This window comes from the organism of the source record quoted next, unplaced genomic scaffold, assembly GCF_019419815.1.
Source record: "Pyrus x bretschneideri cultivar Hongxiangsu unplaced genomic scaffold, Pyrus_bretschneideri_v1 Contig13, whole genome shotgun sequence".
In the NCBI taxonomy this organism is placed as follows: Eukaryota; Viridiplantae; Streptophyta; class Magnoliopsida; order Rosales; family Rosaceae; genus Pyrus; species Pyrus x bretschneideri.
In genome coordinates, this window is record NW_025999424.1 from 2,337,285 (window position 1) to 2,355,154 (window position 17,870).

The following is a 17,870-nucleotide window of genomic DNA, read 5'->3' on the forward strand; positions in this document are numbered from 1 at the left end:
ACAAGTATTCCAGCAAGGAAAAACAAGAAGACAACCAGAAGCAGAAGAGCTCCAAACAGAGCTCTTAAAACCTTCCTGCGACTCTCCATGTATATGTCTCCCCTTAGCCCCCTCCGACTTTAAGTTTTACCTACTGGCTTTCTGACCACACCTGATGGCCAGTCATTTCTAACCAAGATAAAGAATGTACCAAAAGACCAATGCTTGTGGCGAGAGGACAAAGATGAACTCTCAGACAAGCAAGCACAAATGGAAACACAGAGAGAGGGAGAGAGAGAGAGAGAGAGAGAGAACAAAAAGGAGAACAGAATAGAACAAATGATTAGGTTGTAACTTGGCGGGTAGAGTTGTTGGTTCTATTTAAAGGCTCATACAAGAAGGCGCTGTATGAGATGTGTATCTATGAGTGTGAGTGAAGAGAGAGAGAGAGAGAGAGAGAGAGAATAAGCGGAGAATAATGAACAGAAAAGTTCGTTATTCTAACCCTTTTCTGTGTTGAATGGGTCCATTTGAACCCTCTTTCTCTGCTTTAGTTTGTGTCATGCAGCTAATTGGGGCTCACTATCCTCCTAATCCTTATGTACTCCCAAGTTTCTAAAAGACATAGAGCCTAGAGCTACCCCATTATATACAATCGGGACTGAGGAAGTTGGAACCCCCTACTTACTGGTGTGCTTGTTCCCCTCTACCGGAAAAATCTTGGATCCGATTGCTGGACCACGTAACCTGTCCAACCCTCCCCACAACAGAGTCGGGTCCCCCTGTATTTGGTCCCACCCAACCACACGCTGGTCCTACAGTTTGAGTCAGCTACCCTATATGGTAGCTGCAGACAAACTCCTCCCTCCCCACCTATGATGCATACTTGGCTCCAGAGTACAAGCTAACCCCTGACTTCTTAACTGAATTAAACTAATCTCACATTATTTAAAAGGCCTCACCCACATTCTTCACCCAAACAACAGAAACCAAATGATATCAATGATAATAATATTAATCAACAGAAAGGTGTCAAGCTAAAACTTTGGCTACGGTTGAGAGTTTTCTTGCTTAGTAAGGATCTCGACACATGGTTGTCTGTAATAAAGTAATAATTAATAAGAAAAAGAAAGTTCATATGCTACGTTTCATTCAAACAAAACAATACCAAATTGGATTGGCACTAAGCTTCAGATCAATGTATTTTGGACTCGATAATGTACCTGTCTTAGTCGCCTAGGCATAATTTTCCAAATATGCCCTCAAAATGAGGTGAAATTTCCAAACAGAATTTAAAAGTCCCACTAAAATGAGGGTAAATGCTTTAGAACTATCAATTAAGCTACAATTATGTAATTACTTTGATGCAATCAATTCATTACAGGACCATAAGGTTTTTCTGTCCCCTAGTCAGTTGCAACACTACTCGACATCAGTCAGTCAAATGAATATATGATATACAATGTATCACAAAAGCTTACTCTACCTACTTCTCAAGCGTCTTCAAGTAAGGATGATCTCGTAACAGTCTGAACTAGTTTTATTCATATGCATGCGGATGTGCAAAATTTAAAAGCCTGTAGAGTAATAAGAGTTGAATTAAAGATATGTGAGCACATAATTACCCTACTAAATTCAGTAATACATAACAAAGATACAAACTGGAGAGGCAAACACACAAGTACATTTCCAAAATCTACTTTCTTAAGTACATTTCCAAAATCTACTTTCTTATTAATCATAACAAGGAGAAGGGTATAATAGGGAATTTCCCATCAGACTCATCAATGTCAGCAACAACCCTAGCATTTTAAGAATACAACCTGAGAGTGACAGTTAATTGAGGAATCAGAAACATTGAAACCTGAAAAAAAAAAAACTAGTGGTGTTTTACGAAATCTGACGATGATACCACATGATTGAACTTTATCCATGGTCACTACTTACAGAAACTGATGTGTACAAAAGCTTGCCCGAGAGACGATTATTAAGTGACAGATAAAGAAATGCTACCAGAAAGGTACCTATCCGATATTATTTAAATACTGATCTTGACTTGAATTTGAGACATTTGTCTATTCAATTCTGCAAATATATCCAGTCAGAAAATGTTAGTTTTTTGTGATATCCATGTGAGTCTGAGTGAACTAATCAATCTGACATACAAATGAGATTAACAAGTCGCAATAAATCCAAACCTCATCCCCCAATGAAGGCATGAACCTAGTTCAAAGTTAGTATTCTGTCCAAAACAAGTGTACCCTACATGTCTGATATAAAGCCTTATTGAATTCTACTAGTTTTCCCCCACTCCATACGCAACTTCTTTGTGCTTTCAGAGAAACAGAAAATCAAACTTGCAATTACAAAACTCAAAGTATTTATTAAGGGCCACCATTCGTCATTTGATCAAAATTCACCTCTCTTTATGAAATTTGTACTTTTAGATACTGCCACCTCTATTAGGTGAACATATAATGTGCTTTCAAGGGGCCAGTAAAATCAAGAGATTCAGTCAAAAGTATTTGCTTCACCTTAGATCTTAGAAGCATAAATCACTTAGTGGGGTCAACCAATTTTATACTAAGATGCTATGCGCTCTTCTGGACCTCCATTGCCAGCCTTGAATGGAGTAAGACCACACACCAATATGAATAAAATAATGCCAACATCATATCAGCAAGGATTCAAAAGAAAATAGAGGATACCAATTTTTAAAGAAATTCTAAAGGAAATGTTTTGATACAAATCAACAAACATTTTGGGAATCATAAGACGATAGTATAAGTAGATAGGCTATGTAGAACACAAATACATACATCTTGCATTCACCTACACAGTTATTATTTGAAGCAAAACCAAATGATAAGTTGGCTATAAGACCTAATAATTTGAGCAACTCAGATATGGGAGAAGATAAATACTTAGGAATACACCTACACAGTTAAATTTCCAATGAAAGAAATATATACAAAATTAGTTTCAGATTTCTTACATTCTCGACAAAACTCAGCTTTAACATAAAAAAGTTTAACTCATCTTTTAACATTTGTTGATCGTCCAGGAAACTCTAATTTATCAGCGAAGTCCCTAACCTGCAGCTGCAATATATAGGTCCAATTTCCAAAAATCAGAGAGATGTAACAATATGGACATATATATAATATGTTACATCTATGGGACCATGTGGAAAACACAACTCATATATACTGCACATGAAACAGCAATTTACCATGCAAGTTCATTAAAGCTGATGCAGCATGACTCAAAGTAACTAGTTCATTGTGTCTCGACATAGCATTAGAGAATGTGCAACTGCATTATCTAAAAAATCATCATAGTTTCAGATTTCAGTTTCCATGCGCCCCCTCCCATAGATAGACTTCTGTCAAACTTCTACTGCTGCTCCTCAAAGTGACTTTTCTTTCTTCTTCTTCTTCTGGGCCCACTTGGGTCCATAAATAGCCAAGTGTGTCCTGCCAAACCGTCGACCAGTTATCTGCAGTTTCATATGAAAGAGATTAGCAAGTAAAAACCCATCCCAAACATTCTATAGTTATGTGGTCAGGATAGCTATCATGATCTCACATTTCATAATGCTTTATCAATAGTAAAACTGCTGATAGTTTGCATTACCTTCACAAGGCATCCACATGAATCCAGCATGTCAGTCCTTAGTGGGTACTCAACTAACTAGACCGTGAATTTGGAAGATTAATGAAGAACTGGCAAAAACATAAGCAATAACAAAAATAGAAAATCACAACTTACTATAAAGGTATCTTCTCCAACTAGGTCCAAACTTGATATCTGATCCATCAGTACTGCATAGTCAACTTCCATATATGGAGGGGTAACACTAATGTAATCAAATGGTTCTTTACCTGCAGGAAATTGAATTTTATTTTAATGATTGGATATAAAAAGAAAATGAAATATGGTGCATATGTTGTAAGAAATATGACCACAACGAATATAAGATTATGACAATGTTTTTGCACAATGAAGTCTCTTCTAATCAGCACTCATCCTTTGTCTATGTTACAGAGAGAGAGAGAGAGAGAAAGAGAGAGTATTAACTCATACCTGCAAGTTTCTGTGCACGTTCCATGAATTTTTCAACACGAACAGTATGTATAACTGACACATCAAGAAACCCAGTCCATTCCAAATCTGGACGTAAAACATCTGAAACGACCCATGGATCCATCTCAACAAAATGTACCTGGAATTGGCAATTGTAAAAGGTAGGAAATCCATAAAGATGTATGTTCCTTGACCCAAAGAGATGAGAGAAACACGCTACAAAGTACAACAAAAACAGAAAAAAAATGCATTTTACAAAACTTTTTGTTGGAGATTCCACATTAAAACCCAACTTCACTTCAAATTAGACGACTACTTTAAACTGCTGTAGGTTCAGCACTTCAGCTATGAGTTGATAGCCAAAGTACATACATAAAACTATTATACAAAAATTCAAGATTTTTGTAGTAGCAAGAGATATGAACTAATTTATCAATGGTACCTCAGAGCATCCTCGACTAAGAGCTTCAATTCCAACCGATCCAGTACCACTGTACAAGTCTAACCAATGGCCAGGCCTTAAAGATGTAGGACAACCCCCAGCAGCCTAAGATTTTTGGCACAAATATTAATTTACAAGCACAATGTCAAATTTACAAGCACGTGTCGTGGACAAAAGACTTACTTACCTGCAGGAGGCTGCACCTTTCACGACCTCCATCATTGGGCGCACATCCATACCCTTTGGAGATGGCAACTTCATTCTCCGAGCCTTTCCTCCAAGCACCTACATTGGCTGCAACCTTAGCCTCGAGAAATCTTAATAAATCGGTATTTCACTATTTCCAACTGACAAACATGTTATTGTATACCGCCATTTCGCTAATCAACAAGTAGCAGCTAAACGTGTTCTTAACTTGCATTAAAAATTGTAAGAAAAAGACACAAAATTTGGAGAAATTGCATACAGTAAGCAACTTATGGGTAGTTCGCGGGGCCTTTGGCTCCTTTGGTCTAATTTGAACGTCCCGTCCAGACTCTTTTAACTTTTTCTTCCTCTTCCCCTAACGTTCCAATTTCCAAACGTAAACACACACACACACACACACACACACACATATATATATATATATATATATATCACCAATAATAATCAAACAGATTAACGGAAGAGAGAGAGGTACGTTTGGAGAGGGCTCAGGAGATAAGGCCTCGTCGGGGTTGAAACCGTACTGCTCCATCAACACTCTCTTGGCCTCGCTCCACGATTCCTTCTCCGATTCTGCCATTAACACAACTAAAAGGTTCAAATTTCTAAGAAAAAGGACGAAACTTCGATCAGATGAACTGAGTCGGATAAAAAAGATGAGGTTTACTGGAAGCGAGGACGACGACGGGCGATTGTCGTCGATTGTTGCAGAAATTGATGAGAGGAGTGGTAGAGGGCGAGCCAAATTCCGTAGCTGTTACATTCATTCGGAATGGGGAGAGAATCGGAGGAGATGAAACCGCCATTGCCGCTCTGTCTGAGCTCCACCTCAAGCCGTGGACTGTAGAGTGAGAGCTCCTCACTTCGTCTCTCAAGTTATCAGAAACAAGCATCCTTTATTCTCTTGGGCTGAATACGAGCTGGGTCTACATGTGGGCTATTGAGCTGGGCCTATAGCAACTCAATTACGTGTGTGTGTGTGTTTTTTTTTTTCCAAACAATAACGTCAATAGATTAAATTAAATTATTAAATATTATCAGAAAAATTGGTGGAAACCGAACTTGCACCAGAATGCATAAATATTTTTACTTTTTGAGATTGCAATAAAGCGTCATTTGTAACTCAACTAAGTGTTAATTTTGTTAGAGGAATACAGGCTTAAGCTTATTTTTCTTGAATTACAACATTTCGTATACTATAATAATTGGTTCAATCGAGACAATTATTGACATATATTGAATTTGGATCCTCTCTAGACCTTTAGGCCATCTCCAACTGACTCGACCAAAGGGCCATAGGACTAAAAATAGTCTGTTTTGACATGAAAACCGTCTCCAACTGAGGGATGGGCAAAATGGCTCGTGGTTCCCACCTTGCCAAAAATGGGAGAACCGGCCAAAGGGCTGGCCAAGAGCAACTAGCCCTATAGCCTGACTCTCCAGTGTCAGAATGTCAAGCTTAACATTTTAGCAGCCCTCCAGCTCAGCCCATTTGAATCCCAACGGTTACCAGACGTCATGCTGCCGTTAGGTTACCGTTGGAATTTGATTTGAATTTTTTTTTTTTTGACGAATTTATAGGAAAAAAATCTAAATTTTTTTCTTGTGAATACCTAAGTCATTCATACGTCATTTCTCACATACCTTTCACCATTTCATATTATCTTACCTCAATTTATTTCAATTCTTTACATTCTATTCTCTTACCTCTTCCAATAATCTTACCTTTAATTTTTTCAATAATTTTCAAATGGCCACATCTGCAATGAAATGAGGGGCTTGGACTTGAAAATAAGATGAAGCCATTTGCAGGGATCATAGATGGGTATCAGAAGATAGTGTTAAGGTTAGTTCTCAAACAAGTGAAGGTATTTGGAGGTGTGTGAATTCTACTCCAATATCAAGCCAATTTATTAACATTGGAAGCTGAAGATGAGATGTGCCACATAAATAAGAATCTTATCTAAAATTTGCACAACCAATTATATATCGACACGTGGCACTCGAAATCCTATCTGAAAAATTATTAAGATCATATAAAGATAAGAAATCTGGAGAGTTACTCACTTTAGCGACAAGTGTCACTTGAAATCCTATTCGAAAAATTATTGAGATTACATAAAGATAAGAAATCTTGAGAGTCACGTTAGCAACACGTGTCACTCGAAATCCTATTAAAAAAATTATTGAGATTATATAAAGATAAGAAATCTAGAGGTTTATTTATTGGGTAACAAGTAGCACTCAAAATATGTTCAAAAATCTTATTTTAACATAGTAGTTTAATTTAAGTAACCATATTAATTCAATTAAAATAATAAATTATATTTGGCCTACGATCTTTTGACCCCCTTTGATCCTCTTTCGGTTAGAGATAACTTTAATATTTGGAACTTAAAAATCAGAAAATTTGAATCCTTAGTTAGTATAAAAGAGAAATCTAAGGTTTTGAATTTTGTAAGATACGCCAGACGAATGAATAAGTGACAACCATCGAACAATTTGAGTTATTTAAATTTGTTTGATTCCTAAACTCTCGACAGCGAAATCCAAAGATGATTTCTGTCCACAAATACTAAAAGTAGAACGTCGCCGAAATTATTGACTTATTTATTTGAACAAGGGAAGTTATGATTCTGAAACGACATGAAGCTGACACGTGCTACATCATACAAGCAATGCAAGCACGGAGTCTACCCATTACGATCAGCTCGCCACGCGGCATCATCTCAGCCGTCGATTTTGAAGGTGGGAAGAGCGCGTCACAGAAACTGAACTGTCCCAGCAACTACCCGAGCCCGACTGTTGCCAAAATTAAAATCCAATTTATAATTAAAAATTAGTCACTTTTGCGTTCCGCATAATTGACATTTCTCCGGGCGTCACAAAGACTCCAACTTTGCCCAGTTTCGAAGTCGCAAGCGAGCGAGGAGGAGGCCTCGAATCTTGATTAATTAATTAATTAAGTATTTAATTAGTTTTAATTGATCGATCGATCAGGAACTGAGAGGAGGAGGACGAGCAGTGGAAGCACAAGTTGCCCAATTGGAAAGCGAGAAAATTTAGTTTTGGGGAAATGGGAGCTTGTGTTTCGAGGCCGAAGGACTGCTGTTTCGGATTCTCGAAGAAGAAAAAGAAGAATGGCGGCGGCCGCCGCCAGAGACGAGTCATTCGCCGGCGCGTTTCGTCGTCCTCCGATCGCTCCGTTCCTGCACTCCAAGGTGTTTAATTTACTCCTTGATTGGCTCGGGTTTACTTTTTATTTTATTTGTTTCTGTTTTGATTTAATTTAATTGGATGAGTTCTGACCAGCAGGAAGTATGGATGGGGCGTTTTTTGATGCAATTTCGGCGATCGAGTCGGAGCGAGATGACGATTTTTACAGTGTTTATGATGGTATTTTCATTTCTCAATTTCAGTATTTTTTTTTTTAAAAATTCAAATAATTGTTTAGCAATATGCCAGCGAAGTTAAGCGAGTTTAGGCGAGAGTAGTAGTTAAGAACTGGGTTGGTTTGATTTAATATGCAGATGTGATGTCATTAAACGAGTCGGAAAGTGCGTTGAGTGTTTTGTCACCGAGAGGTCTTTCTCGGCAGGCACACAAACCGCCGCCATTGCATTCCACATCCGCTGTGTCTGCGGAGGAGAGCGTGGACGAAAATGGCGGAGGGGACAGAATGCAGGGACTGGATCACTGTGGGATTCTTCAAAATTCTTGCTTGCCTTGTCGTCCTTCCAATAGCCTGTCGGGCGACAAAAGAATAACCACGGCGACGCCAAGTTTGAGGAGGAAAGTCCTTTCGTTTAAATGGAGGGAAGGGCATTCTGCTGCAGCTGCAGTTGCAGTTGATCACACCCCCACATTACGTGAGTGTTGCCCATGGACTTTCCCATTTGTTAGTATTATGATGCAACTTAACAATGTGGACTCGCAGCTGATCTTAATCTTCCCTGTTTGTGTTAGTTTCACCGAGATCGCTTGCGACAAGACCACTAGCCGGTTCTACAATTCCGTACTGTCCCATTGAGAAGAGAATGCCAGATTGTTGGTCACCTCTCGAGCCAAACACTTTCAAAGTCCGGGGTAAAAATTATCTTAGGTGAGAGCTTAGTACTTTCAATAGAATTGATCTCTTTCTTTTTTTCTCTCGGAATAATCTGTCTGATTTGTGTTTGTATCAACTCTTCATTTGCTTGACAGGGATAAGAAGAAAGAAATTGCTCCGAATTGTGCTGCATTTTATCCTTTTGCCGCTGATGTTTTCGTATCTCAGAAAAAGATTGATCACATTGCTCGATTTGTGAAACTTCCGGTTGTGAGTACCACCGGAGATGTCCCTTCTATTCTTGTTGTAAACGTTCAGGTGCCTATTCCTTCACAAACTTATTTTCCTGAACTTTTTACATCTTATTTTGTTTCCGCTAAACCTGTTGGTATGTTCATAATCTGTTTGTCCTCCATGTTTGGGAATAGTTTTTCTTCTTATGCTAAACGCTCTTTGTAATTTTTCCTCAAATTCTATGTGAATCTTCTATGCTACAGATACCACTTTATCCAGCCAATTTTTTCATAGGCGATGGTGATGGAGAAGGAATGAACTTGGTTATGTATTATAAGATTTCTGAAACTTATTCGAAGGAGCTTCCTCCTCATTTCCGTGAAAGTATCACTGTAAGCTGCTTGAAACTCTAGCTGTGGCCGTTCCTGATTTTCAACATGTAGAAATAAAGTTACGAAGTTTGGTTTTCTTGAAAATATGCTGCATCGCATGGCAGACTCGTGACTTGCTCATTAGGTTGATTTAGTATGTATAGCTAATTAATTATTGTCTCCTTGGTTAATTTCTTGACAGAGATTAATCAATGATGAAGTGGAGAGAGTTAGAGGATTCCCTGTCGATACAATTGCACCCTTCAGGGAAAGATTGAAAATTTTGGGCCGAGTGGCAAATTTGGAGGATCTTCATTTAAGCACAGCCGAGAAGAAGCTAATGAATGCTTACAATGAAAAACCTGTTCTTTCACGTCCTCAGCATGAATTTTTCTTGGTAAGTTTTGGTTTCAATTCTCCACCTGCATAATTATCAGAAAACGCACCATATCCATTTAACCTTTCTTTCCCTCCAATCATATTCATACAGGGAGAAAACTACTTCGAGATTGATTTGGATATGCATAGATTCAGCTACATCTCGAGAAAAGGTATTGAAGCATTTCACGAAAGAATGAAGCTGACGATATTGGATTTTGGTCTCACAATTCAGGTAAACAATATATTTCATAAATCTGAGCGTGGCGTATTTACCTCATACTTAAGATCGACGCCTAATCTGTGCTATGCATTGTGAATTTCAAATAGGGGAACAAAGCAGAAGACTTGCCGGAGCATTTGTTATGCTGCATACGGTTGAACGAAGTTGACTACAATAATAAATCATTACCGGGGGTTCTGAATCAAAAGTTTCTGTAATCCCAACACAATACTCGAGTTTTTCAAATCGATAAATAACAGAAAAACAAGTTAACTAATCCGAGAACATATCGAGTCTCAAAATCTTAGTTTTGAGCATCTTCAATTTGTATGTATATAGAATTTTGAATGTACAGTTTCAGCATGAAGAGTGAAATAAAGAGAACATAAAATTTTATTCATACTTCCGTGTCCAGTATGCTTGCTTCTGTATGCAGCTTCTTGGCAGCAACGGGTTTGGCTATAAATCGGAGCAAGAGCCAGCATCTTCACCTCTCCTCCTCTTGCTGCATCTACAGGTCTCATTCCCTCCCCTCCATTTAAATCCACTGATTGTATCTTGAAGCTGGTTCTTTTATCTGCGTGCTGATGATCGATAATTTCATCTTTCCAGATGTTCATGGTAAGAAAGTACGAAATATAGATTTCATTCAAATCTACCGTCGTGAGGTACTTATGAAACGAAGGTCCAACTACGCTGCAGGTGGCCTCATACATCGCCCGAAAACGGTAGACAAAGAACATTTATGAACATTTTGTTCAGGCTTAGAACGTAAAGATGAATCTAGTGAGGAATGTGAATCGGCATCCTTTCTTTCTCGAAATCCTTCGTCTGGATTTGGATGTTCTTCCCCGTCACCTTTGTTAATCGAAATAGTGACCTTCAGAGTTGGCCTTTTTTCGAGGACTTGAATCTTATCCTCCCAAATGAGGCCGGAGGAGCCCTGCCTTCGGAATGAAGTCGCCGATCTCTGCAACGCAGTCATTGATCGATACTTTCTGTCTCTGTCTCCGTCTTGCTTTGTGCTCGTCCGTCTTGTTTCGGTCCCTTCCTTGACTGGGAGGAGGATGGTATTAAAAGGCTTTCCTTTTCCTAACTAACAAAACAGTTTCTTGTTTTGAGTTTGTGGCCACTTACCCGTAATTTCAGCCACAATTTTATTCGAGAGCGAGAGGAGTTTTCATTAAGTGACTTGGAAATATCAAATAGTGGTTTTTAAGTGGTTATGGTATTCTGGATGCAATTACATTACTATGATGCGTACAACATTTAGAATTTAAAATATTGGTATCGATGGAAATATCGATATGCAAATTTACGAAAATATCGAAGGATATATTGATATCGATATTGGTTGTCCTCGATAGAAATGATGGAAATTTGCTAAAAAAAATATGGAAATTTCAAATGAAACTTTAGGAAATGTCAACACTAGTTTAGACGAAATACAAAAGTTTCTCGGATATTTAATTGATATGTCAAAAATATCGATAAAATATGTCAATTTTAGCTAAAATTTAAAAGTTTCTCCGATATGGGATAAAGTCTAAAATTCAAACCCCCTCCTTTCCATATTTTTCTAGTATCAAAGAAATTTCAAATACTGTCCACATTTCAATATTACACAAGAATTTTTTAACGAGTAACTAAAAAGTCGTTCATTTTATGACTATCATCTCTCCTTGTTTTGGTAACTTGTTAGTTCACGTTATAATGAGTGAATGACGAGTTTATGCCTTAGGTTAAAATATCACAATAATCCACCCATATTAAAACGTGATCATATTCTAATACTATCCAATAATCTCTCGTCAAATATGGTTAATTGTAGAAAATTACTTTAAAATGATGACAAAGGAAAGTAGTTTTTTCTCTCCCTCAACCTTAAATAATTTCATATGGATTATTGTGATCTGATCCTTGGTGGCAAGTGAAAAGTAATATAGATAATTTCATTACGTAATTAACGTAACATAATAAAACTGAGACAAGAAATTAACTTCATTAATGCAGATGTAAGTTATCATAGTTTATAGGATATCGTCTTATCAAAAAAAAAAAAGTTTAACTACTAATTAATAATCGAAAGAAGCATCCAAAAGTTGAGGAAAAGCTGCCTGCATCTCACTGTCTTGATCCAAGATAGTCTCCACAAACGAACTCATGGAAGACGAAGAAGCTTGCTGATCAAGCAAGCCATTGCTCCTCTGACCTCCAAAATCACATCCCTCAATTGCATCAGAGTTGCCTTGCACTCCAAGTTTAGGGTTTTCTAAAGATGACATCACCACGTCGTGCAAATCTTGTTCTTGCTTCAAAGGATCAGCTGATGCAAAAGGATCTTGCAGAAGAAACTCACTCCAGTTAAACGAAGAAGAAGACGGCGTAACCTGAGCCTCCTGTGATTCCCGGCACGCGTAAGTTGGTTGCGAAATTAATTGATGATCTGTGGCACGAGGAGAGGATGATGAGGAGCAAGAGGAGGTTATTTCATTTAAAAAGTGTGGCTGCTCAATTTGCACACTCTCTTGAAACCGATGAGCCAAAAAGCCAAGTGAAAGTGTGCTATCACAGGAATTGTGCTCTGATCCCTGTCCATTAATATTAGGGTTCATCATCACACGGGTATATGGGATTCCTGTTATGCCGGAAGAAGGCTCTGGTTCGGGTGCGAATGCCCTATTCGAGAGCTTAAAGAAGTACGAGAATTGATTTCCGGCAGCGGTTGGGAGGCCGCTGATGTTTCCGTAGTCGGAGAGGATCTGGGAGTAGGGTTTGTGGGTGACAGGGTCGATTCCCATTTTGGAAAGCTTCTTTTTGAGCTTGGTGTTCCAGTAGTTTTTGACGTCATTGTCTGTTCTTCCTGGTAGTTGCTTTGCAATGTGAGACCACCTGCATTGCATAAAAACAGTATTGCATTTGTTAGTAAACACATAGGAAGTTACTAATGTGAATAATTCCAATATTTATTTGCTTGTAGATATGAAAAAGTCGGAAATCAGAATAATTTCGATTCTCATTTTAAGCAAGTAAACATGTCATTGGGCTTAGAGTTAGAGAGAGTGTTTGAAATCCATTCATTAAGGCCAAATCAGATCTTTGAATCTTACTATTCTCATGTCAATCTTGATTAATCTCTTGGCATTTTAATTTTATCTACTTAAAAGAGACATCTTTTGGTTAATTTTTCTAAGGAAATATGTGCACATAAAAGCGGTTACAAATTTTTCATAAAAAATTTAAATGGATTGATATTAAATATACATTAAAGGGACACTAAACCTCAATTTATGTACGGCTCACTGTTTGTTTGTGTCCATCAATTCGATTTTTTGGCTAAAAGTTTGTAAACGGTTGTATTTGCTTGTGGTATTGACAACAACACTCATATGAAAAGGAGAAAAGTAAACAAAGAAATCAACTCCACCTGCTTCCGATGGCCTTGTGAAGGTTAATGATATGCTCTTCCTCTTGAGGAGTGAAGTTGTCATGCTTGAGGTCAGGCCTCAGGTAATTAGTCCACCTAAGCCTGCAACTCTTCCCGCATCTGTTGAGTCCTGCAGACAAACCATGCAAACACATAATCTTTAAACATCGGACAAACTAAGGAAATAGTTATCAAACAGGCACTTCGGTTAGCAATTAAATAAGTTAAGCATAAAACTGAACCTGCTTTTTTAGGAACCAATGTCCAATTTCCGACACCATGTTTCGATACATATGCAAGAATTTTTGCATCTTCCGCGGCAGTCCAGAGTCCTCGTTTCACATTCGATTTATCGCAGCAAGGCGGCCTTCCCATTGTGAGAGAGAGAGAGAGAGAGAGAGAGAGGTGAGAGAGTATAATTATGTAATGGTGATGCAAGTTCTAAGCTTTGCAAGTGTTATTTAAAAAGAGGAAAGAAATTGGCAAAGAGAAGAGGGCAAGGAATGCATGCTAATAGGCTCTCAATTAACCAGAATTGCATGATAATTTTCATCTCTCAGAAAACTAACGGTTTAACATGACATCACAAACCTATGCTCTCTCTCTCTCTCTCTCTCTCTCTCTCTCTCAGCTGGTTCAAATTGGATGAATTATTTGGTTAAGGCACAAGCACAATAAATCTAAGGCCGCTTGGTAACAAAAATTAGGATTTTAAACCCTCGTGGTGTAGTCTGTTAGCAAATTTAGTCATTCAACACATTCATAGGATGTAAAGAGCTCATGATGCTTCAACGAATAACCTTTCATATTTGTAATAGTAAACTGTGCAACAATGAACAATGTTTCTAAAATTTGGATCTGGGCACAGCAGCTCCAAACATATATCTCACTATGGCAGAGCTCCATGTTATATACAACTTAGCATTTAACCGCTCTGTGTAAATATTGACCTCCCTTAGGACGAACACGCCTTGCAACTCTTCCTACAGTATCCAAGAAGTCCCTCCGTGCCTATCATATAAGTTGGGTTCTTTTTGCATTCTCCCGCTTTAGCCCACAGGGGGCAGTTATCATTCTCGTCTGAACAAACCCCCCCAGTTGCACGCTTTATTAGTGACTTCTCGAAGGATCTCACATGAATCCACTTCGTTGCAGACCATTTCTCACCTGCAATGACAGGGCAACTCCCGTGCAAGCTGCTTGGATCGGTTGTTGCATTGGGGTGGAGACTGAAGAACAGCAAGGCATCACCCTTGTACGGTTTCACTGCAAGGATACATAGACATAGTAAATAAATGAATACAACACAAATAAAACAGCAAATACGATGTGTCTATGAATTTCAAACTACAATTCACTACCCCCTCCTGCACTGTACACAGGACATACCCGCTTGTGAATTAGTTAAAAGAGAACTAAACAGCAAGTTTCAAATACATTTAGTTTACGTGACCATATCATAACGTGATACCTGAATAGCCATCTTTAGCACAATCAGACATGTCATCATCCTTAGGTTGAGACAGTTTTCCCTGTCAACACATAAGAAGATGAATGAAATTCAAAAGGTAAGGAAAAAAGAGGACGAGAATTCAGCCTTGCAAGTAACCAATTACCTCCGAATTGGGAAAGACTGTTTCCCCACCCTTTTCAACATTAGAGAGATACATCAATACAGTGGCAACACGGTGGCCACCCAATTCTTGGTTAGTCTTGTCTTGAAAATAATCGAAATGTGGTTCGTACTTTTGACCATGTTCATAGTGCAGTATCTGAATGGACTCCCCATTTTCTGATTAGAAAGGAAAAGGAAGTTCAATAAAGATGAAAAAAGACACTTTCTCAGTAGTCCAATAAGCTATAAATCAAATGCGCACGAGAAATTACCAACTGGAAGAAAGGTCCATGCAGCAATCCTGGCCTCAATGTTAGCAACTATTTCATCCTTTAAGGTGAAACAAAGAACACCAAGTAAGCCTTCTGAGTTCGAAAGTCAGAAAATAAATAGAAAATATATGCACACTTGGGAATGTATCTATCATGCAACATGCCAAAAGGTGAATAATGGGTTTGGATCTCAGAGCATAGTAAGAAGGATCTTTACTTAACAACTAAGCATAAACAGAAACTTCTCTACTTTCCGAAACAGATACGTTGATATGAAGGTTTGATCAATAATCCCACTCACACATTTTTTATACGACGAACAACAAACTTGAGTTTATGTAAATTAGAAGAAGATGATCATCTTGACCATTTCCGCACACTAGATTCAATTGCCCATCAAACACAGTGGAAAAACCATACTTAATAACCCAAAGAATGTTCGGCTTTTCAGTTATAATTCCACAACTTGGATAACACCAAAGGAAATTAACAATTGTACCGAACTAGTAGGTCCAGAACTACACGAAAGGACTACTATGAGTTGTTGAATCTACCACGAACAGTATACATAAATGTGTAACATAGTAAGATGCACTACAGATTGTCAAACTCATCAACATCTTCTATTTCTAAGCTATGTCCGCAGACCTTCAAACGAATAATGGATAATATGAAGTGACAAAAAAATGGAATCACAACGCGTTAGACTGATTCCATTACGACATTAATGAAGTAGATCAAAATCATCGAACAAATTCAAACCATTCATTTAAGAAAGCAGAGGAACAAACCTGTGCTTTCAGAAGGAACATGCCGGAGCTCGTCCGGACTTCACTCTCCATACTCTGGCCAGACTCGTTATCGGCCACCATAGACTTTTCTAGCTTATCCTTCGCCTACCTCGCGAAATTCACACAAACCAAACCAAATTCAAAATTAAAACCAAATTGTTACTGATTAAAGACTCTAATAAGTGAATTTCAGATGGACTAAAAACAAAATTCAATGAAAATATAGGGAAGAAAATCATTTACAATTTCAATTAGATGATCACATTCCTCCTCAGAAAGAAAACCCTTATGCAAAAACGCCCTGTAGATTGTTGATCACACGGGAATTTAAAAAAAAATTAAAATTAATGAAACAATAATAAAAAGAGAAATTCAGCAGAAATTATTGGAGATGCAATTGAGAAAAACAAACCTGGGACGCCATGAGAGCTGACTGACACGAGTCGGATCGAAGGTAGCAGATGAAGCTCCTCTTCTCAATCTGATCACCGATCCCTCCCTGAAAATTCACACAATTTCCAAACAAAAAAAATTTTAATTCCACAAAAATGTAGATCAAAAAATACGTAGAGAGAGAAAGAGACGGAGAAATACGTTTTCTTCTGCTCGAGCAATACTGGGATGCGAGTTCGGGAATGGGCGAGGTGAGGGAAAATGCAGAGAAAAAAGAGAGAAAGTGCGAGAAAGCATCGAAGATCCATGAGAAAATCCAGGGTTTTGGTGAAGGTGTGTAAGAAATGTTACAGAATCGGAGGGAGACGAAGAAGGAAGACGTTGGCCCTTCCTTGGGGTTTTATGGCGGTAAAAGTACTAAAACGGTGGGTTGGTTTGCAAATTAATTAATTTTCTTGCTAAAAGTTAATTAATTAATTCGATTTTTTAGCTATTTTGGAATGTTGAGGCGCGTAGGGTATACAAAATCCAAAAGGTCAGTCCAAAAAACGAAAAACAAATACCAAGGGTTGGTGGGGTAGAGAAATGATAGAATAGATCGTTGGAAAATAAAAGGATGCTGTGAGAATATATAGAGTTAGTGTCTGAGTTCTAATTTAGACCCGTGATATATTTTCACAAAGGGAATAACGCCACGAATATATGATGAATTTTGGTGATCCGAAATCATTTTAAGCCCAAAAATAGTGTGAAGTTTCATAATAAATACTAGACCCTTCAGTTTCCATCCAATTAATGTTTAATTAATGTTGTTTAATCCCTAGATTTCTTTTAGTTGTTCCAAGCAGTTGTAATCTTTTATTTAACTCATCATGATGTAACAAATGTAATCATTCAATCATCAGTTAATATCAACCCTTTGGGATTTCTCTCAATTTTTTGGTGGATTGACTTTGTTCTTCAAGGGATTACGTTGGTAACCCTTTTGATTACTTTTTGTTTCGTCAGTTAGAGAAATTTTTTGATAGAGCTGTTTAATTGGGAAGCTATCACATTAAGTGGATTAGTGAGGTGTTGGATCAAACTCTTGTTTTGCAGCAATGTTGCGTTCTCCTACTCGTCATGGCCCTCATGGGTCTAAAACTTATCATGTAAACCGGGTATAGATGGTGCAGTTTAGTGCCATCCGTTTTTCAGGTTAGTAACTACTTGATTCGTCAGGTCAGTTGTTACAATGATAGATTTTGTTTGTTTTTGTAGCTATTGTTCTATTGTCTTCATCAACCAACATTTTTTTGTAAGTCATGAGTTAGGCGTAGTTAGGCACTGTAACTGAATCGACTTCCCGTTCATCCCAAATTCTTAATTATACTTACAAAAAAAAGGGTAAATTACATTTTATCC

At 37.9% G+C, this 17,870-nt stretch overlaps 4 protein-coding genes across 4 annotated transcripts; 1 reads left to right on the forward strand and 3 right to left on the reverse strand.

Moving 5' to 3' along the window:
* Positions 1-2,900: 2,900 nt before the first annotated feature.
* Positions 2,901-5,520, reverse strand: LOC125475020 (putative rRNA methyltransferase YlbH). Its single transcript, XM_048579349.1, has 9 exons — positions 5,382-5,520; positions 5,190-5,201; positions 4,695-4,792; positions 4,508-4,612; positions 4,066-4,204; positions 3,751-3,863; positions 3,616-3,672; positions 3,212-3,478; positions 2,901-3,080 (listed from the first exon to the last, which is right to left on the reverse strand). Exons 1-8 carry the CDS (start codon positions 5,518-5,520, stop codon positions 3,389-3,391), a joined length of 753 nt encoding a protein of 250 aa, XP_048435306.1. The 3' UTR covers positions 2,901-3,080; positions 3,212-3,388.
* Positions 5,521-7,562: 2,042 nt separating this feature from the next.
* LOC125474841 lies at positions 7,563-10,368 on the forward strand. Its single transcript, XM_048578949.1, has 9 exons — positions 7,563-7,935; positions 8,030-8,110; positions 8,245-8,583; positions 8,681-8,816; positions 8,918-9,080; positions 9,260-9,388; positions 9,570-9,764; positions 9,858-9,980; positions 10,076-10,368. The coding sequence occupies exons 1-9, from the start codon at positions 7,791-7,793 to the stop codon at positions 10,184-10,186; spliced, it is 1,422 nt and encodes a 473-aa protein (XP_048434906.1). The 5' UTR covers positions 7,563-7,790; the 3' UTR covers positions 10,187-10,368.
* Positions 10,369-12,043: 1,675 nt separating this feature from the next.
* LOC103928477 (transcription factor MYB35) lies at positions 12,044-13,850 on the reverse strand. The gene is made up of 3 exons (XM_009337521.3): positions 13,638-13,850; positions 13,396-13,525; positions 12,044-12,860 (listed from the first exon to the last, which is right to left on the reverse strand). Exons 1-3 carry the CDS (start codon positions 13,768-13,770, stop codon positions 12,044-12,046), a joined length of 1,080 nt encoding a protein of 359 aa, XP_009335796.2. The 5' UTR covers positions 13,771-13,850.
* A 332-nt stretch (positions 13,851-14,182) lies between these two features.
* LOC103928476 (probable prolyl 4-hydroxylase 7) lies at positions 14,183-16,893 on the reverse strand. Its single transcript, XM_009337520.3, has 8 exons — positions 16,668-16,893; positions 16,486-16,572; positions 16,317-16,374; positions 16,074-16,178; positions 15,283-15,340; positions 15,012-15,187; positions 14,867-14,927; positions 14,183-14,661 (listed from the first exon to the last, which is right to left on the reverse strand). The coding sequence occupies exons 1-8, from the start codon at positions 16,772-16,774 to the stop codon at positions 14,351-14,353; spliced, it is 963 nt and encodes a 320-aa protein (XP_009335795.2). The 5' UTR covers positions 16,775-16,893; the 3' UTR covers positions 14,183-14,350.
* Between the last annotated feature and the right edge of the window lie 977 nt (positions 16,894-17,870).